The following is a 21,716-nucleotide window of genomic DNA, read 5'->3' as shown; positions in this document are numbered from 1 at the left end:
TAAAAGCCTGGGTTCTTGAATACTAGCCGTAAAATGTTACTAGATCTCTACAACTATTATTGGACAAGCCGTTCTCCGTTTTGCATTTTTTTTACTTTCCACTCAGAGACCGGCCAGGAAAAGTGAGGTGGTCTGTTTTTCTGTGTCAGGCCTCTTCTTTAAAACTCAAATGTGTAAGGCTCAAGTCGCTGAATACAAGTTGCAAACAAGTTGAGAGGGAAACAGCTCTGTATATAGGCTCTTTGCTCAGAGAGTCACTGTAAAACTGTTGCATGAAAGGTAAAGGTGTGTTAATGTCTGTTGCAAGCTTTAAATAAAATATGTGGAATGTCTTAAACAAGCTTCAGATCTCCATGTTTAATTTAGAGTGGCAAAAAATGTTCATGTGCACCATTGTTAGCTCTGCACTAATGTATTACTAGAATATAAGCAGCACTAGCAGAAATTAGTGTTGCAGAGGTACATAGTGTTTTGAACTAGCATAGCACTAATAATTACACTTCGCCACAGATTTTTAAAGGTTTTTTTGTTGCACTGAATGTTTTTCCACTATTGTATAAATAGTTTCTCCGATCACCTTTTGTATATTCAGTGCTACACTGAATAAATTATAATACGCTCTCTCTCTTTGTTTTCTCTCTCTCTCTCTCTCTCTCTCTCTCTCTCTCTCTCTCTCTCTCTCTCTCTCTCTCTCTCTCTCTCTGTTTTTATCTCGCTCTTTCCTTTCTCTCTTATCTCTTGCTGTTTGTATTTTAATGAAGTTGCTGTTTTTCTACATGGTCTGAGATTGAGTGGTAAAGGTCATCTAAACCCCTGATGATATTTTTTTCCCTCTTGTTTCTCAGAACATTTTAGTTGGTACTTTATGTCTCAGCCTTTGATGTTGATGCAGAGCAAAAAATATTTTATAGATTGCACATCACTGCTGTATTTTGATGTTACAGTCTAGTTTATCGGTTGGTGGATCATATCGGTCGAACTTTGAGGTCCTGAAGATTTGTTGGTATCTGTGAAAATCCCACCAGTGATGCACAGATGCGTAGAGATTTGTTTGATGTTGTAACAGACAGACGCCTCTAATGTGAGGGAAGCCACTCCTGAAAATGCTGAGCTGACATTCTCCATCTGTTCACAAAATGCAATCATGGATAAAATAACAAAAACATTTAAAATGTTTTTTTACATTTGGATTAAGAAGTTTCTTACGGAGCCCTGCTGTTGACATCCCATATAAATAAAAATAATGCATGGCCATGCCTTATTAACGCATATGAATAATTAAGTCATTCCCAAGCCTTACTAAGTCGTGGCTGGGCATAATTTTTTTTAAACAGGATGTCACCAGTGGGGCTCCGTAGTTTCTCAATGAACTGAGTCAGATTTCACAGTTCAGTGTAACTAAAACTATTAGTAACTATTTATTAAAACTCTTTTTGACTCTATAACATGACAGGGAACTACTCAATGTAGTGGTACATTATAATGCTATTATTAAGCCTTAACAAGCCAGTAGCTTGTAATTAAGAGGCTGTATTAATATTTTAATAAGCAATATCTAGGGAAACTAAACACTTATTTGTGTATTACATATCATAATCTTTTGCCTAACATTTCAGATGTCCATTATTATGGTGTTACTATGGCTGAATCTCAGCTGGCTCCCAACCCCCTACATAGTGCTCTGCATATATGATTAAACTATGGCTTTCACACCCAAGTAGTACACAAAATGTTGGGTAGGTGGTCTTGTGGCTTTGGCAAATATAAATGGCTTTCTATTAGGCATGTACAGCACTATTTGGGTAGAAAATGTTGTTTCATGCCCTACATAAAGCACGACACTAAGCATCTTTCAGAGAATATTTACTCATATATTGTACATTTTATTCTTATGGGCACCCATTAGAGTATTGGGTCTAATATTGAGTGTGTTCATCAATGAACTGTGTAATAAAATGTAATTAGTTACATTGTGTCCCATCAGAACTGTTTATTTTTTCTTTTTAAAGCACCAATTTGGTCGTTTATTTATTATTGTTAGTACCTCAACAGTAAGCCCTCAGTTGTCTCTAAATAAAGAAAAACTAACCTTTAGATTTCTACTCAACATTTACACCTATGAGGGTGTAAATCACCCTAGTTATTGCTTAGTAAACTAGTAATGAGCAGCCAATTAATTTCCAGCTACTGGCTTGTTAAGGCTTAATAAGAGCTTTCTGTGGTCTGTATAGTGTTCCACTGTACTAGAGTGTTCCAGGTCATATTGGCCAGTTATCTGAATTTTTAGCTCATTAAAATGCTCGTAGATATTGATCACATTTTCACATTTTCATACCGATCAGGCCCTGTCTTAAGTATTTGGCCATTGTACTGTGCTAAAGTCTTTTCCACAGTACTGAATGTATCATATTTGTGGGGTTCCTCTTGCGTATAGATGTCAGGCTGCTCCTTTTTTTTACAGCGCTTTACAATCCCTTTACAATCATTTGGTTTCTATAGTAACGTTTTCCCAGAAGGCTATTGTGCAAGTCATGTCCTTTTCCTGTCAGAGTGCTTCCTCACTCGTGTGTGTCAGGTGCTAGATAGGCGCACCTCAGAAAACTTGCATGCTCAACTTTAGGTTTGTCTCTGTCTTATTTTTAACATGGTAAAATATTAAAATACAGTTCTTACCTACATAGATCATTTTTACATTGTAGAATATGAGGTGTTTAGTAGGTAGAATTTACAGTGCCTGTTTACACTGTGGAATATTCAGTATACTTACATTGTAGAATGTTGTTCCACTTGTGTGTTTACATTGTAGAATATCGCTGCTGTCAGAACAAAACCTCGTATCTCCAAAATGATAACTTTACAGGATAAAGAAAATACATACTTAACTTTTAATGTAAGTCAGTACAACTAGACTTTTTTTCCAGGCAATGTTGGATCATTTCTTTTGATCCATTCATCATGAGTTTTGCACGCAATGTAAAGAGCAGCAGGCGTTTTCAAATTGTGAAAAACTGAAGCAACATAAATGGAGATGTATTAATTTTGTTCCGACAGCACTGATGCACTGTGTTTACATTGCAGAACATGTCGTGTGTATTTGAACCGTAGAATATATAGTGTGCATTTAGATGGCTGAATATATTCTGTATTGGCATTTTAGAATATACATCATGTTTACATTGTAGAATGCACCGTGTGCATTTTCATATTACAGTATTCATCTGCATTTATATTACAGAATATGCAATCTGCAGTTGCATTGCAGAATATCTAGTGATCGTTTAAATTGATGAAAATGCAGCCTGTGTTTACGTTGCAAAATATACATTGTGTGTTTACCTTGTAGAGTATGTAATTTGTCTGTGTGTGGTATATACGGTCTGTGTTTACAGTGTAAAAAATGCAGTCTGTGTTTTTTAAATTGCAAAAAAAAAAACTTGCAGTCTGTTTTAAATTGCAAAAAAAAAAAGTGTGTTAAAATTGTAGATAAAGTAGTGTAGAATATTTCTCATCTTTATGAATTGATGAATGTTTAGCAGAGACATTAAGGTGTTGCATGTTGTACAGAACAGTTTGTGTGATATCAGCAGTTAAGATGCTACACTGATCAGGGTTTGGACTTGGATCAGGTTGTGCTGCAGTAGCATGTAAGTACTCCTTTCTTTAACCATTAGAAGTCACTGGTAGTTTTTTCCCCTTATGATCTGATCTGCTCTGCTACTTAGTACTAAAGTAAAATCACTGTTTTTAGTATTTGCATAATATGACTAATGTTTTGTTTTTTGGTCTGACCTTTTTAAATTATCATTTTATAGTGTGTTTGATTTGGCTGTCAGATGCTTCAAAATGCTGGACAGTCAAAAAGGAAAATGAACTGTGATTTCTGACTCCTTCCAATGATGTAATGTAAATCAAGTGTAGAGCAAAACAACAAAAATAACTGAGACTTGTAGGCTGTGAAACAGTGAAGAACACTACAGCAATCAAAGACTTCTCAAACCCACTTACATGCAAAATAGTACTGTAGCATTAGTTTCACAGTTTATTCAGAGCGTAAACAAGCAGGGAGCTCTGCTGCAGCCTCCTAGGCGTGTGGGAAGTCTCCATTTCATGTTGATCTGAGACCAGTTTCTCTCTTTTATAATGCACAAGACTGCATAAGGAGCTGCAGCCCTCAGAAGGGTCCACACAGTCTGCGGATGCACTGTTTGTTGCGTAATGTTGGTTATATAATTGTTTTTTTTGTTATATTTTAATGCTGTTATGCATACACAAGTGTAAGTAGCATACACAATACATGATTGTGTTGTCTGGATCCACAGTCATTCCAAACTGGAGCAGGCATGTTCCTTTGGGGGAATGTTTTAAAATGTGAGAGAATGTTCCAGGTTCTGTGTTTCGGTTTTTATAGGTTCTGTGCTCCAAGTTCTGTATTCCAGGTTCGATGTTCCAGGTTCTATAAGTGCTGTGTTCCAAGTTCTATCTTCCAGGTGTTCTAGTTCCTATGAGAATTCTGTGGTCTAGGTTCATAAGTTCTAAGTTCTATATACCAGGTCCTGTGTTCCAGTTTTTGTAAATTCTGTATGCCACATTTCTATAATTCAGTAATTTTCAGGAACTATAAGTCTTGTGTTCCAAATTATATACTCCAGGTTCCATGTTCCAGTTTCTATAAGGTCTGCGTCTACAATTCTGTGTCCCTATTTCTATAGTTCTGTGTTCCAGGTTCTGTGCTCCAAATTCTGTTCCAGGTTCTATATACCAGGTTTTGTATTCCAGGATCTATAGGTTCTGTGTTCCAAGTTCTATGTTTCAGCTTCTACATTCCAGTTTATGGAATTTAGTTGTGTAAAGTTGTGTGCTCCAGGTTGTGTTTCATGTTTTGTTTTATTTTATTTTATTTTGTTTCGTTTATATTCTATGTTCTGTGTTTTATGTTTCTTTTATTCAGGGACCTGCTGTTTAACCAGATCTACTCGAGGCTGGCGGAGAACTCGGTGGCTAAGGGTGTGTTTCTAGAGAGTTTAGAGCCGTACATTCTGAGTGAGCGGATTGGCTGCCTGACTGCTCCAGTCATGCGGGACCTTCTTAGTTACTTCCAGGAGAACGGCATGATGGAGAGTGTGGAGGGCTGCCTGGTGCACATGGACATCACTAACCTGGATATACAGCAGGTGTGTGTGTGCGTGCGTGAGTGTGTGGTTTCCCCCCAGGGTGTTGAATGGCAAAATCGTTTAGCAGTCAAAATATGAAAAATGTTACATACAAGCTACAAGCAAGCTACAGCTCCTGCACACTGGAATGACAGTGCATGAAATTAAGACATTTAAACTTCACCACTGTTGTGCAAACCAGGCACTGGAGCTTAATTTATAGAAAGTAATTGCAGATAAATTGTAATCAAGAATTTGGTTAGAAAAATCATTAAGGGCTGTATTTGAGTTTGTAAGTGTACCATTCAACACCCAGTCCTTACAGTCATACGCAGAAGTTTGGGCGCCCGTGGTCCAATGACGAAATGACATAATGTTTGTTAATTTTCTATGTAAAAATATTTTCACACATCCTCTACAGAAAACACACTTCTCCACACTGCACACTTCTAAATTTTGTTAAATGTTTAACATGTTGGAAAAAATAATGGCACATAAAATGTAGCCTGCGCAAAAGTTATGGCACATTTCCTATTTTATGTTTTATTTTTTTTTAATATTATGGAAATTATGCACTAAAATTTGTTTCCTGTAGAGGATGTAATAAATGGATGACTAACAACTTTTAAAGGCACAGTAACACATATAAAAGCCTGTTTAACTCTAAGATGAAAGAGGCTGGAGTTCTAAAGGAAAGGTTGGAAAATTATCATATAAAAACTGTGACGGTTATAATACATGAACGTGACGTCCATAACCCACAGCAAGTGGACCTCAGGGGGGGAGAAATACAATGCAAGAAAAATTTAATGCAGGTCTATGAAACACAAAGAAATCTGTTGCCATTAGAAACTTCAGGATGCTGATTGTCCGTTGCTGTTCTTTCCCAATTCACTACTCAAGGCCCTTCATTTATAAAACCTAAAACACAGAGGCAGTGTGAGAACATCATTATTCACTTGCAATAAAAACTACATTGTCCATCATGCCTTGTTTTACATGGTAATGTGTTTTATGGATTGTGGGCAATATTGTGTGTTGGCAGGTGGTCCAGATGTGTTGGGATAACCAGCTCTATGATGCCATGATCTATGTCTTCAACAGTGGCATGAACGACTACATCAGCCCCATGGAGGTATCGCACACACAGCACACACATGATATGCACAACAAGTAGAGGTTTTTCTGTTTTAAGAACAGCTCAGATCTCCTAATATATAAATAATAGTTTAAACATTCATTTAAAACAAATGTTTGGGATATTTTAGCTGTGTGGAAAAGCGACTGGCTGTAATGGGGAATTCCATAATAATTAATTGGTGATGTAATTATGTAAATAGTTATTCAAGGTGGTTTGATGTGAAAAGTTCTGGATAAACCTAAGAGTCAGAAGTGTTCACAGTGGTGGTTTTAGGAACCGGACGTCTGAAGAGTTCAGTGCCTCTAAAAGCTCCCTCACTGAAAGCTATTATTAAATAACCATTATTTGCACCTGCTGAGTGGCTCACGGTGGTTGAACTTTTCTTTCTCTCACAGAGCCGCAGGCAGGTTTTTGTTCTGTCCCCCTTTTTGGCAGCTTTGTTCTGGGGTTATGCCGTGGTTTTTATAGTTGTTTGGGCCCATCTTGACCACACTAGTTGTATCCCCACTCTGTTTTCTGAAGTAAATAAGTTCTAAAGAACATTTTGGGCTAAGCTTAATTTGGATAGTGCACTTTAGATGCTTTGTAGATACTTAATTTACTTTCAAGTTACATTCAACTTAATACCTACTAAATTGAGCATAATTGTCTTTAACTCTATTCCTGGCTCTAAAGCTAACCTCAACCCAAAACCCAGAATCAACTGAGTTTCACAGATAGTTTACCAATTTTAACACCTGTAGATCTATAGGGGACTCTCCAAATAAAATGAGACCACATTTTGTAATGATAATAGACTGTCTGAATGATGATGTCACAGTGCTGGTGACAAATGTGGGAGCTCCTCCAGAACATGTGACATTTACCATCATCAACATTACTTATAAAAACTCAGACACATGTAGTAGAGGTCTGCACAGGACAGATGCAGCCCTAACAGCACCAGCGCTGAGAAATAAAATATTGGACATCCCAGGACGTAAATAAACTTTGTATTTGTCTTTGTGCTCTCCAAGCTGGGACTGACTTCTTTGGCACTGACAGTATAACATGTTATTAACACTACTTATAATGCAATATATTAACAATTCATAATGTATAATAAACATGGCTATAAAGTGTAATTCATTTTTATAAATATTTATAACCATGTTTATAATGCCTTATGAATGCATTATAACATGTTATGTGTTTGTAGATGCTTACAAACGTGACAATCAAAGAAAGTGTTACCTATTTAGGCTCTTCATTAATTTGCAGGATTTCTCTAAAAGTATGTGTTGTCCCGCTCCCGCCTACACTGGACTGGCTAACTGCCCCCTCCCATGCACCACAGTTAAAATTAGCGCTGTGTTGCACAGGTGCAGTGTAGGTTCACTGGTGGTATTGGATAGTAAATTAAATGACTATCACATAGGCATCAGAACTCCTGGTTCCTATCATCACCACTGTAAAGAAATCTATTTTCTTTACAGTGCACCGTCTCACATCAAACCACTGAATGATTATGATCACATCTCAATAAATGAACTGTGCAGAATTGTAGGAAAATCGGTGGAGTTTCCCTTTAACTGTGTGTGTGTGTGTGTGTGTGTGCGCGCATGTGCATGATGAATCCGCTATTAGCCCATGAGGAAGATGAAAGCGCTGTGGTTTGGTGAGATCCTCTGAACCTCTAGATGAAAGAGAATTGATGTAGGAGAGTAATTTGTGTCTAGGCCAAAATGTCACACACACACACACACAGATGTCTCCCTGCAAGGACTTTGATGCAGGTGAGGTAGTAAATTTGGTCTGCCCAGTGTTTAGGTTGTATCCTTAAGAGGGTTTGTTGCAGAACTTTATGTGGCATCATAGATAGGGGTGTGTGTGTGTGTGTGTGTGTGTGTGTGTGTGTGTGTGTGTGTGTGTACGTTTGAGTACACACACCCGCACTGATTGTGGATTGTGCTGATTTTCCATGGTCGAACAGAGTCATTTTTCTTTCTCTGATTTTCCTGGTTACAGAAACTCTTTCAGGTGATTGGTCCTCCTCTGCATGAAGGAAAGCCTCTCACAGGTACAGCTAGACTACATCTCCCATGATCCTCTGCACTAGCGCTTGGTGATATTAAATTCATATCATGGTGTTTTTCATATTAAAGCTTCAAAACACACAGTCCGCTCCTCAGTCCATATATCCAGAAGCATAAGAGAGTCTGCTTTTGAATGTATTGTTTTTGTGATGTCACAAGTGCCAACACAGCACGACACTAGCAGCCATTAGCCACACAAATATGAATAATATTATTTGCTTTTAAATGGGCAAAACTGGCATTTTCAATTCTTAAACCAAGGCTGTGTTCAGACTGCAGGTGTCAGTAGCCCAAAGTGGCAAAATGGACACTGCATGAAGACACTTGAAGCTCTTTTGACTTCTCTCGCTTTTTTTTCTTAAACGTTCTTGAAGCAAACCTGATTTTGAATAGCTGGTAGTTTGGTTCTCGTGTTAGAAAGCACCATGCTTATTTGTTTACACCAAATCCTCCACATCCTCCAAAGCGAAAGAAGATGCACAGCCATTGTAACAGGCATTTTGATGACGTAGCTTTTAGGAATTGTTCCTGCACATGCAAAATAAGGAAGAAAATTCTGTAATCATGTATTAGATACGTCTCAGAGTTAGGCCTGTAACGATCATAAAAGTATAACTAACGATTGATTGTCATGTAAATAATTGTGAGTAACTACTTAATTGGCTCATTTTATGCTACTGAAGTAACTAAGTTGGCTGATTTAGATGTTTTCCTTCCTTAACTTTGTAGCTAACAATCACAGATTTCTGCTGTTAGACAGAATCATGTCTACGGTCAGCCAAAGATTTTGTGTTTTTCTTGAAAATCTGAGCGAACAACACTTACTCTGCAAGCATATCTGCAAAAATTAGTGTTAGCTACTTAGCTAACAAACAAATAAAAACAAACATTTCCTTAAATAGTACCCTGCTAAAAGTCAGAACTTGTTTCTGTAAGGCATATAGCTCGTATCTGTTGTTTTCCCCTTTTTTTAAATTTTGTTTTAACTGACCTGCTGAAGACGCCTGATATTCTGTCTGTGATATGATATGGAAAATAGCTGTACAAAGTAATTGTGGTCAGCTGAAATAATTGCTATTATCTTAAATAATTGTGATCAGGAGATTAAGTAATAATTGTGATGGGCCCAACAGAACAACAGATCTGAATTGACAATATCAGATTCAGTGTGTTTTTTGCAGTTCACGCTGTCGCACAAAAATCTGACATTTACGTCACACGTGAAGAAAAAGATTGTATTTGGGCCACTTTTACCTACAGAGTGTGTGTAGACTAAAATTAATGAATCAAAGAAATCAAAAGTAAGAGGCAGCGCTTTTTGACACAGTGGGTCATTCAGAACTACACTACAGCATTTTGGTGCAGGTGTAGCAGCAGCACAGCAACAATACAGCGAGAGTGCACTTACCTGAATAGTTATTCACCTCATAAAACTGCAGCAGACATTGGTCAAAATCAGTAAATTGGCCGACTGCGGATCACGTTTGGAGAAAAAAATCTGCTGATCCCAGTCTTGGCCGATTCTAGTCTTACATTCCTGTTATACAGTGTTGTAAACGTTAATCAGAGCGGAAACTATTTAGTTTTTCTGTGAAATAAGACTGCATATAAAAAAAGATGAATGGCCAAGATGATGATTGCTGTGTTGTTGTCTTTCCACAGATGAACAGGTCGTCATGGGAAATAAGCTACTTGTCTACATTAGGTAAGAACTCACAACCTAGGGCTACCATATGCGAGTGAGCCCCTAACCAATCACAGTTTGCTGCGAGCATCCTGACCAATCACAGTTCAGGATAAGTCTTTGCACAAGTGTTTGGTAAATCAGGGCATCCTCGTCCAAGAAAATTGGAATATTTTGGTCTATTTTTAACCATCTCGCATTATAATTACACACATTCACCAATGCAGTTTTCATCTTGTTGATGCTGGAATAAAACTGTAGTTGGTGTTTTAAATATATATAATGTGAAAGTGGCAGCTGCCCTTTGTCTGGTCTAAAGGTTTCATGAAGAGGGCACCAATAGAAATGGTTCAAAATTACTTGGGATAAAATCTTGTTACATTAACTTTTTACAATATTACAATATGCAGTGATATAATCACGATACTAGAGTTCAGTTTATACGGTGCAGCCATAACTGTCATAAACACATCATATTTATGCTGTTTTTTTTCTCTCTGTTAGTTGTTGTCTGGCTGGACGTGCCTATCCTTTAGGGGACATTCCAGAAGACCTGGTACCTCAAGTCAAAAACCAGGTGTGTGTGTGTGTGTGTAAAACGTGTGTTTGTAAAAATATAACATAAAACGTAATTATGCACAGATTACACACATGGAACGTACACAACCTGTTTTGGAAGCACTTCACTCTCTGTCCCTCACATTAACGCTCCACTGCACACACTGTGTGTGTGTGTTTGTGTTTGTCTGTGTGGGTCCGTCATTGCTGTAACTAATTTGAGAAACATGAACAGAGTGTGAATCAGCACGATTGCTGTGCTGTGTGGAGGGAGAACAGTGGAGGGTCCACACTGTTGACAAAGAGAGAGGTGTGCATACGTGCGTGCAGTGCGTGCGTGCGTGCGCGCGCGCGCGTGTGTGTGTGTTTAATATTCTCTTTGCCTTGCTCTCAGTTGGAGGTCTATGGGGAGGGAGTTCCTCTGTGTTGTATCTCCACAAACGCCTGTTAAACAGATTCAGTCTGAAGCCCAGAAACCTGCAGAAGACCCAGACACACACACACACACACACACACACACACACACACACACAGTGTTTACGCTTAAAAGCACTCGAGTGAAAAGCATGGCATGGAAAAACTATGGGAATGATATATGGCTATTCTGTGACTTTTATGGGAATTCTGAAGGAGTTTGATCTGTGTTCTTTAATAACTCTGGGGGTTCTGTGGGAAATCTGGGAATTCTGTATGCATACTGTGTGAATTCCCTGAATATGCTATGAGAATTATGTGAGAATACTGAGGAAATTTTGTAGGTATACAGGGAGAACTCTGTGTGCTTACTCTGTGAATTCTGGGGATATTCACTTGAAATTCTGTCAGGAAACTGTGGGGAAATTCTCTGGTGATTATCTGGGAATTCAGAGGGTATACTATGGGAATTCTGTAGGTATGCTTTGAGAATTCAGTGTGAATACTGTGGATGTTCTGTGGGGATGCTGTGGGAGAATTCGCTGGGGATAGTTTGAGAACTCAATGGGTGTACAGTGGGAGTACTGAGGGAAATCTGTGGGTATACTGTGGGGATTCTATGAGTATACTGTTGGGATTTGTGGGAATTCAGTGGGAATACTGTGGGAGTTCTGTGGGGATGCTTTGGGAATTCCGTGAGGTTCTATTAGATTTCTGGGTGGGAGGCAGAGCTCCTGCTGGTAAATTCAATACAGGACTAAAGTGGTTGCTGCAGTATAGATTTGTTTTTGTTTCTGTATTATGTGTTTGTCCAGTGTACTGTTCAACTGTTCAATGTAGTTTTGTCAAAGACTTTGAGGTCATTTTTGGCATTTCAGACAGAATTGTTATTCAGATTTTTTAAGCATTATTAAAAAATATCTATTAAACCTCCACGCTTATGCACACACAAACATGCTCACAGTTACAAAGGCTCCTCTCAGGCACAACAGAAAAAAGCACAACTGAGACATTTGTATTTACAGTTTAAAGTGGCAAAATAAAAACACTGCTGTAATAACATTAAAGGGCCCAGATCATGGAAAACAAATTTTCCTTGCTTTGTGCAAAATGGTTTGATGTCGTATGTAAACACTTGAAGCTTCAAAACATTTTGTTCACAGTCCATATATGATAAATAACTTACAAACACAGCATGTTTTGAATTTCTATCACAAAAAGCAGTTTAGCCCCCCTATTAATGTTAGTTGTGAGGAGTGTTTCCGCCTGGCAGTCAGTGAGAGATCATTTATCCCGTATCAGTCTTAAAATCACAGTAACAGAAACAGCCTGTTTAATCGTAAGAGAAAAAGACAGGTTGGAAAATGGTCATGTGAAATGAAGAATGGCTTACAAACATCGTAAGTGGATTCAGTAAGATTAAAAGTGAAATATTAACTAAACACAAATGCCTGTCAGGGCGATTGTCATGTGGGCGATCAGGATAATATAATAACCAACCTCTGCAGTCTTGTTTCTCTCTCTCTCTCTCTCTCTCTCTCTCTCTCTCTCTCTCTCTCTCTCTCTCTCTCTCTCTCTCTCTCTAACCTGCACACATGCTTGTCCTTCTGTTTCCTGGCTGTAATCTACAGTAGCTTCATCAGAGCACTCATTAGGACCCTTTGTGTCTCTAAACAGCAGATAACGCTCACACCTGTCTCTCTTTTACATGCCCCACACTCTCTCACACGTGCAGCTGCTAGACCCGGGCTCTACCTGGTCTCCGTGGCAACCACACATGCATTTCATTGCAGAGGGGTTGAAATGAGAATGTATTTTGTTGAGGCTTTTGACCCCCAATGTGTTCTTTGTGAACCGTGTGAGTGACTGGAGTTACAGATGTACCAAATGTTGTGTCTGTTACTGAACGTGTGTGTGTTTGCATGTGTGTAGGTGTTTGAGTTCCTGATTCGCTTGCATTCAGTGGAGGCCACTCAGGAGGAGGAGGTGTATCCGTACATCCGGACACTGCTGCACTTCGACACACGTGAATTCCTCAACGTCTTGGCTCTGGTGGGCATCAGTCGAGCACTTCATTATTCAGTTGATCAACCTTGTGTTTAAAAGGCCCATAACTTGAAGTGTATTTATGTATTTGGCAGCTTATCCAGTTATATCATGTTGCAGATGTATGACAGTGCAGTGTTAGGAGTTATGACCAAGGACCCTTATTGGTGTGCTGTGGTGTGCTTGCCTGGGTGGAGAATCAAACCCCAGCCTGCTGCATGGAGGACAGCGCTGTTACCCTACGTTTACATGTAATATGTAAACATCGTGTTAAAAATGGACACTAAGCTACAAAAACAGCCTGTTTTTTAATCCATCATGGTTGTGATGTCACAACCACGAACCCATTTACATATGGCTGCACTTTCAACTAACCATTCACATTGATGTAATACAGAGTGTTGTTGGAGCTTTTGGAGTGGTGCATTAGATGATTAAACATTGTGCTGTTCAGGTCTATCAGGAAGCAAGTGAATCATTACAGCCTTTTAAAGGATCCACAAATCGATGACCTCCCTGACTCTTTTAGTCCAAGCTTTACTGTGTGACCTGTACATTTCAGCCCAGATTATCTTTTGAATGAGGCGCAATGCCAGACAACCAGAACATATATATTTACATATACACTACTGTTAAAAGTTCGGAATCATTTGTCATATTTTAATATTTTTGTGATTTTCTACACAATAATAACTTTATATAATGTAGATTTTAATATTATAAACAAGACAGGTGGGTAAAAGGTATCTTGACTCTTTTGGGATATCATGACTACTTTGGGATCAACAAAGATGTATTATATGGTAGATCATACACTGTAATTATCTGTTTACAGTCATTTTTGTCAGAATTTCAGCATCGATATTTTATCACCACAATGGAGAAATAAGGCATTACGGATGTAATTTTAGTAACTTAATTCTTAATGTTCTGCAGCTTTCTTGGTCATTTTAGAGTCTACAGCTATCTACAGCTCTGTTTATTCTTCTGGACACATCTAAAATGTTTTCTTTTTTACTTAGTGTTCTGCTAATTATTTAAAGGCTGTGAAGTTGCACAGGAATAGCAGATTAGAACCATTTTAGACATTTTTTGCAACCAATTTTTTTTCTTGTTCAAAACAACTTTTAATAGTGATTCCAAACTTTTAATCAGTAGTGTCTCAGGCTTAAAGGCAAACAGCCTGTTTAAAGAGGGGTTAGCAAATGGTCTTATACAGTAGTATGCAAAAGTTTGGGTGCCCTGGTCAAATGATGTTTTGCAGATTTTGAAGTGAAAATAAGTTATAATAAACACACTTTTGTACATTTTAACACACAGTTACTGTTTGTTTGCTGAATTTAACATGTTGGGGGGATAAAAAACCTGAAATGTGGCCTGTGGAAAAGTTATGGCACATTTGTTGCACTATTATGTTTTTATTCTATTATGTGTTAATAAATAGCAAATAGGGAAAAATTGTGCTCTCAATTTGTAGAAAAATGGTCATATTTAAGTGTGTTCTCTGTAGAGGATGTGTCAACTTATTTTCACTTCACCTTCACACCAACAGAACATGTAACACCAGGGTGTTCAAGCTTTTGCATATGACTTTTATCAGACTTATCTCTGTTTTTAGAACATCACACACGTTATAAGTGTACTTCAGTGGATAAATGTAGAGTGTGGGCCTTTTGGGTTTGCTTTTCATGATGAAGGTTTTGTCTTTTTCATGAAGTGAAGCTGAGCTCCAGGCTAATTCTCAGTGCTTAATCGCTTTGTCTCTTTCCAGACGTTTGAAGACTTTAAGAATGACAAACAGGCTCTAGAGTACCAGCAGAGGATTGTGGATATTTTACTGAAGGTAGACACTTTCCTTCTCTCTCTGTCTCTCTCTCTTTTACAACATTACACCCCTTTTTCACACTCTCACTTTTGCTCAAACAGGCACAAATTTTTCTTGTGTCTGTTTAAGTGCTAATGGCTATAGAGCACACCTCTCTCTCTCTCTCTCTCTCTCTCTCTCTCTCTCTCTCTCTCTCTCTCTCTCTCTCTCTCTCTCTCTCTCTCGATGGTAATCAGCTAAATGTAATCACTTCATCAGTGAAGGAGCTCATTGAGTCCGACTCAGCACCTGTTTAAAAAGCCTCCAGACTCATCAAACTCTGTTATTACAGCTCAGCCCTCGTCGCTCAATCACTTAGCACCATTCAACTAGTCTCTTCTCTCCTCTCCTTTTTTATCTCCTTCCCTCTCTTTCTCTCTCTCTAGTTCATTATTTAGTAATTGTAGGGCCCTGTGGATTCTGTTTTCACATTTTTCTTTCTGTAATTCACACATGGAAATAAAATGCCTATAAGTATGTATGTATGTATGTATGTATGTATGTATGTATGTATCCATCCAAATAGAATTTGACCAGGGGCACTCAGACTCTTATCTACTACTCTATTACTATGTAATCGTGCCCTAAAACACAAATGCGGATCCATTTCGGTCTCAGCCTGTTGGCAGCCAAGTTTAAGGTTGATTAAGCAGCTATTAAGAATGAAGTGGTCAGTTATTCAGTAATGCCAAGCAGGCAGTGCATTCATACTGTATAAAACTTCAACGCAACGGGACCACAAGCCAAAGAGTTAAAACTTAAACTGTTTACTCTTGTTTACACAAAGTGCTAAAAAGTGTACTTCACTTATTTTCAGTAAATATGGTCATGAATGCTGACAGTTAACAGCAAAGTCTGTAATTAACAACAATATATTATACATTTTGATGTAATAGTGAGTAGTAATTGTTATTTTTAATTTTCTCTCTTTTAAACCTACTGTGTTTGTGTGTTCCTTAGGTGATGGTGGATAACTCGGACTTCACCCCGTCTCAGGTGGGCTGCTTGTTCACCTTCCTCGCCCGCCAGCTGGCCAAACCTGACAATACCCTTTTCGTCAACAGGAAGCTGTTCGATCAGGTGACTTTCTCTCTTTTTCTCTATGTCTCTGCCCATTTTCTCACCCTGCCCTTCCCTCACCCCCGTTTGCAGGCTGCAGCCATGGCATGTTGGGGGTTAACAGAAACAGTGTGAGGTGGCTGTGGAAAGTGTTAATGTGCTGACAACATGAAGACAATTAGCAGCTCCTGTAAAAATAACTCTGTTGAATTAAAAGTGTGAGGCAGCGCTCAGAGGCAGAAAATGAAGAGATTGCGCTACAAGCTGAGAGGTGTTTAAAAATTAGGCCTCCAGGTGAAAACAGTTGTAAATCTGTTGACGTTGTTTGCACTTTGTTGTTGTCATTTGTTGTTGGTTTTACTTGGCCTTAAGGCACACTGTTGAAAAAGATGGTTCTACAAGGGTTCTTTAGGTAAGACAGTGGTTCTTTATAGAACCATGAAGACTCAAAGAACCATTTGCATGCCTAAAGCGTTCTTTGCATCGTGAAATCGTTCTTCAGATTGATGGTGGAAGTGTTGTATAGCACCAAAAAGGGTTCTTCTGTTTTTTGTCAAGCTTGTAACAATATAGGCACCCTTTTTGGTGCTATACAGAACCATTTACAAAAAGGTTATATATAAAACCAAATACAACACATTCTCCACCAGTCTGAAGAACCAGTTTCATGATGCAAAGAACCCTTCAAGCATGCAGATGGTTCTTTGAGTCTTCATGGTTCTAAATAGCCTGTATTTACTAAAGAACCCTTGAAGAACCATCTCTCTAAGAGTGCACTTATAATTGCTCAGACACAATATTGAGCAGTGTGACTAGTTTAAAAACTGTTTTTTTCCACTTTTCAAACTGTTAAGGCTGCAGCAATAGTCACAATACAGTGATGACTACATGCCAGTCATGATGTTAGGCACATCACCACCATTAAAGCATATTTGTGTTATTTTTATTTATTGATTTATTTATTTGTAAGAAAAGTCTTAAGTTTCATCTGAGAAGTACAGTGTAGGGCATACAAACTATTCGCTACAACTTAATGCCATGAACTAAAAGCTACAAACTAATGCTACAAACCAAAATCTACAAACTAAAAGCAACACATCTATAAGCTAAAACTAATGCCGTAAACTGAAAGCTACAAAGCCAAAAGCTACCAATTAATGCCACAAACTGAAAGCCACAAACTAATGCTAGAAATGTAACGCTACAAACTGAAATCCGCAAGCTTTAAGCTACAAATCAATTCCGTAAACTGAAAGCCACAAACTGTAAGCTACAAACTCAAAGCTACAAATTTGTAGCCCCAAATTAATGCCATAAACTGAAAGCCACAAACTATAAACTAAACTATGCTACAAACTCAAATCTACAACTTTAAAGCAACAAAACTATAAGCTACAAATTAATGCTGTAAACTGAAAGCTACAAGCGAAAAACTACCATTTAATGCTGTAAACTGACAGCTGCAAACTGAAAGTTACAAACTACAAACTAATGCTACAAACTCAAATGTAGAAACTAATGGCAACAAAACCATAAGCAACAAACTAATGATATAAACTGAAAGCTCCAAACCAAAAGTTGCTGATTAATGTCATAAACTGAAAGCTACAAACTAAAAGCTTCAAATTAAATGGTATCAACTAGAAGTCATACACTAAAACCAACTAAAGTTATGAAGTAAAGCTACAAACTTAAACCTACCAAAGGCTAGCAGCAAAACACTGTCAGCTAAAAGCTGCAAACAAGAAGCTGCAGTCTAAAAACTATAAGCTACAAACTAATACTAAAGACTAAAGCTACAAACCAAATGCTTCAAACAAAAAGCTTCTAACTGAAGCTACCAACTAAAGGCTAAAAACTGAAAGCTTTAGATTAACCAAATATAACTAATATATAACCATTTTTTCTCAGACTAAGTATGAGTACATATTTGTAGTATTCGCTGATTCCAAGTCTGATACCATACTGAATAACCTACTGAGAATTAAGTAGTTGTTAGTGTAAATGAGTGCAGTGTACCTTAAAAATTAAGTCATTGAAATCCAGCAGATTTTAAATGATGTGCATTAGCTAGTTACGCTACATTAGTTACCTTGGATTGAGTAGCTCTACAGTGGAGAAGAGCAGGGCAGAAAAGCGCTCTGAACAGCTGTAAATGAAGTATAAGTCATAGTTTTGCTCCTTATCTGTCAACAACAGTCTCTGTAGCACAGCGACAGCAGGAATGGCATCCAAGACTAGAGCATCCGATGAGCTCACGTTTCAAGTTTTTAAGTTAAGCCGTAGCTGAATGTTCTCTAAAGCAAACACACACAGTTTGGTTTTAGAAATCTTGTTCTTTGGTGACTCATGTTGTACGTTTGAATAGACCATCGTGTACAGATTTGTATGTGAAACGCAGCCTCTACAGACGGCTCTGTCAATAAAGCTGTTTCATTTAAAATAACACGCTGCGCACAGAGTACAGAGCAAACTGGCTGAGTTTAACATTGTGCACTGAAGTTAAAAGCCAGGTGGTAGTTGGACAGTACAGTCTCTCTAAAGCATATTTTACCATTATTAACGTTTATACCTGGATATTCTATTCAGTCTAACAGAGTAAAACATAGAGGGCTTTAGTAGCAGGTGGCAACGTTTTGGTCTTCGTTTAGTTGACTTGCGTGTCTCCACCTGTACTGGGGAAGCGGTTGTGATCATGTTTGTGTGTGTTTGAAATGGTTTAAAATCACACAGTGTATTCCTGTCAAGAATCTCCCAAGACAGAATGTTTAAAGTGACCGACTGCTTTGTGTCCCAACTGTCACGGAGTCAGTGGCACTCATTAGTGTGGCAGTGTACACTCGGCTTACTGGTGTCGGAGAATTTTTATGAGTACGAGTAAATGAGACACAGTATCGGCCCGATACCCAATACCAGAATCGATATCAATGCATCCCTAAATGTAACGGAAAGTTATACATTAACCTTTCAAAATCTCAGGCTTATTACATCCTAGGCTTATTATTCAGTAACTACAGGGACCTCAGTGCTAACTCCCTAAGCTATTCTTAGGTTATAGAAGTGAGTAATAAAACTTTGGGCCTGCTGGTAGGCCCTGGCCATTTAAGGGGTTAAAGCTATAAACAACAGTCATAAACTAAAACTGGAAATTAATGCTATAAATTAAACCTGCAAACACAAAGTGTCCAAAAAAGGCTACAAAATTAAAGACAAAACTACCTCCAGCCTGTCAAAATGAAAGCACTGATAAAGTGTATTTAAATGTACTTGGTTCGAATGTGTGCATCATTTCCACATGAATGAAATATATTACAGCAGCACAGTTCTGTGCAGAGTGGTCTAGTGGTTGCCATGCCAGTGTGCAATATGGCCCTGCATTAATCATTGCACCTTTTTATCCCAGTGAAATGCAAAAAGCAGTGCAGCAGCAGTCACAGACGTAAAGCACAGTTTTATGCTTTGAGTGCTGTTGATATTTTATGTTTCTTGGTATGTATCAGTAATGATACAGAGCATGCAAAAGACTAGCAAGTGTTGAACTAAGTTCACTTAATCCAAAGTAATGACAGACTTATTTTGGTTTAATAATGAAGTTTTGTAGGTATTCCAGCCTAATTATGCTATCCAGAAGCTGGTTATTGTTCTGTGATGCTGTGGAGTTGGTCTGTGACCCTATTTCATAGTGTTTCATCATATTTAAGGCCCATGTTGTATATTTTTCTTGTATTTTATTCTTTATTTTTCCTGAGGTCCACTTTTGACATTTGTGTGGTTTCATTTTTACATGGCCATTTTTCAGCCTATATTTATATTTAGAATTAAACAGGCTGTTTGTTACACTGCTCTAGGCTGAATGGGGCAGAAATATGTTGGGTTTTGTGACATCATAAAAACAGTGAATCCAAAACAAGCTGTTCTTGCAGCTTAATGTCCATAATTGGACTAAATGGAGTAAATGGTGCAATTTGAAACTTTAACGCTATGTCAAACTTTTTTTTTTTCCCCAAAGTGTGGAAAATCATTTCATATTTCATGAATCCTTTCATGTTGATATGTATATGTACCATATACAGTCTTAACCTGTATATCATAATACTGTGGTATGGCACCCAAATTTTGCGCTTTTGAGAATTTGGCACCATCACAGCCCTACAAACTAGCCTAATTTTGTGTGAGAGAAGTTTGTTTTGTATTTTTGATTGAGATGGTTGCTTGCTTGTTTGCAGGTCTTGGAGTTCCTCTGCAGTCCAGATGATGATTGCCGACACACAGAGAGACAACAGGTAAAATTTCAGGCTCAGAAGTCAAAACAAAGCTAGACAATATCAGTTTTTCCTATTATGTTCAATTTTCAAAGTGCACTAAATCCCACAGCCACTCTCTCTTAAACCTGTAGACTGTTCTACTGTGCCCTTTTAAAGCAGTAGTTCAGCGAAAAATCAAATTTACATAATTTCCCTCATGCAGTTGTTTTAAAAAAAGTGAACAAAAATACATAGTTTTGCTAAAAACAGTAATTGTGCCAATATTGAAGCCTCAGTTACATTTATAGGTAGCCGTATGTCATGCAGGGTCAGAAACCTGTCTGAGATTACTGACCGACTCGACACAGTTTGAGTCAAGTTTATGATGATTCAGGCATTGCTAACTGGTGGCTGTAAACGTCCATTGCTTGTTAGCTGCATTATCCTCGTAGCTACAGTGACAAACCGAAGCAAACTTCAGACACCTGACATGTCTAAACTGATTCACTCCATTTGTGATAAGCAAGAAAATTATGTACATTTGGCAGATTTTTTAGCAAAACATTCCTTCAAAGAAATGATCGTACATAGTTGCACATGCTCTGTAATTCCTTGAATGCGGCCATGTGACTTTCTGATGGAGGGGTTTGTTGTAACAGGTGCTGTTGGAGTTACTTCAGGTGGGAGGTGTGGTCCAGTTTGACGAGGGGCGGCTCCTTGCTTTGGCGGAGAAGGCGGAGTTGTAAGTGTTTGACCAAACAGAAAGAAGTGGGTAACACAAGCAAACAAATCATACAGCTTAGATATATAATGCAAAAACCTCTATTGACTCAAAGTGTACTCTGGAATATATGTATACCTAAAGGTATAACTGCAGCATCAAGTGGTTCTCTTAAAATACATCTGCTGTGAAAACCTCCAAGTACTGACAGACTCCAAAAGTTTGAAGACACTTGTTTATCCAACGTTTCTTTTGAAATCAAGGATATTAATAGAGAGCCTTTCCCATCTTTGGTGCAGTATCAGTCTTTACTCCTCTGAGAAGGCTTTATGCTAGATGCTGGAACATTTGCTGTGAGGATTTGATTGCATTCAACCACAAGAGCATTAGTGAGGTCAGGTACTGATGTTGATGATTAGTTCTGGATCACTTCAGCTGATCCCAAAGATACTGGATGGAGCTCCATCACTCCTCAGAACACAGTTCCACTGTTCCACAGCCCAATGCTGGGGGGCTTTATACCCCTCTAGCTGACATTTAGCATTAGGCATGGAGACGTTAGGCTTGTGTGTGGCAGCTTCAGGGCATCCCATTCTATTGGTGATGTTTTTCTATGCCTACATCAACAATGGGAGTGTATATACTTATACAGTCACACCTCTGAAGTTGTAACTTTCCAGGAGAGGGAAAGAACAGTCTTTTGTGTGTGATTTTAAATCATTTCTGGTGGTCCATTCTTCACAAAATGTTCTCACACACA

The 21,716-nt window shown here is 38.2% G+C and overlaps 1 protein-coding gene across 1 annotated transcript in view; it reads left to right on the top strand.

Annotated features, from left to right (window-relative positions):
• vps8 (VPS8 subunit of CORVET complex) overlaps positions 1-21,716 on the top strand; it is a 153,998-nt gene that overhangs the window by 46,882 nt on the left and 85,400 nt on the right. Inside the window, 10 exon segments of the mRNA XM_036564837.1 lie at positions 4,949-5,171; positions 6,196-6,285; positions 8,299-8,350; positions 10,029-10,071; positions 10,555-10,627; positions 12,955-13,074; positions 14,840-14,911; positions 15,893-16,012; positions 20,218-20,274; positions 20,895-20,977. Of these exon segments, the coding sequence (XP_036420730.1) occupies positions 4,949-5,171; positions 6,196-6,285; positions 8,299-8,350; positions 10,029-10,071; positions 10,555-10,627; positions 12,955-13,074; positions 14,840-14,911; positions 15,893-16,012; positions 20,218-20,274; positions 20,895-20,977 (933 nt within the window).

This window comes from Colossoma macropomum, unplaced genomic scaffold (genome assembly GCF_904425465.1).
Source record: "Colossoma macropomum unplaced genomic scaffold, Colossoma_macropomum, whole genome shotgun sequence".
NCBI classification, from domain to species: Eukaryota; Metazoa; Chordata; class Actinopteri; order Characiformes; family Serrasalmidae; genus Colossoma; species Colossoma macropomum.
The sequence above is the reverse complement of the archived record's forward strand: the minus strand, read 5'-3'. Positions and strand labels throughout refer to the sequence as shown.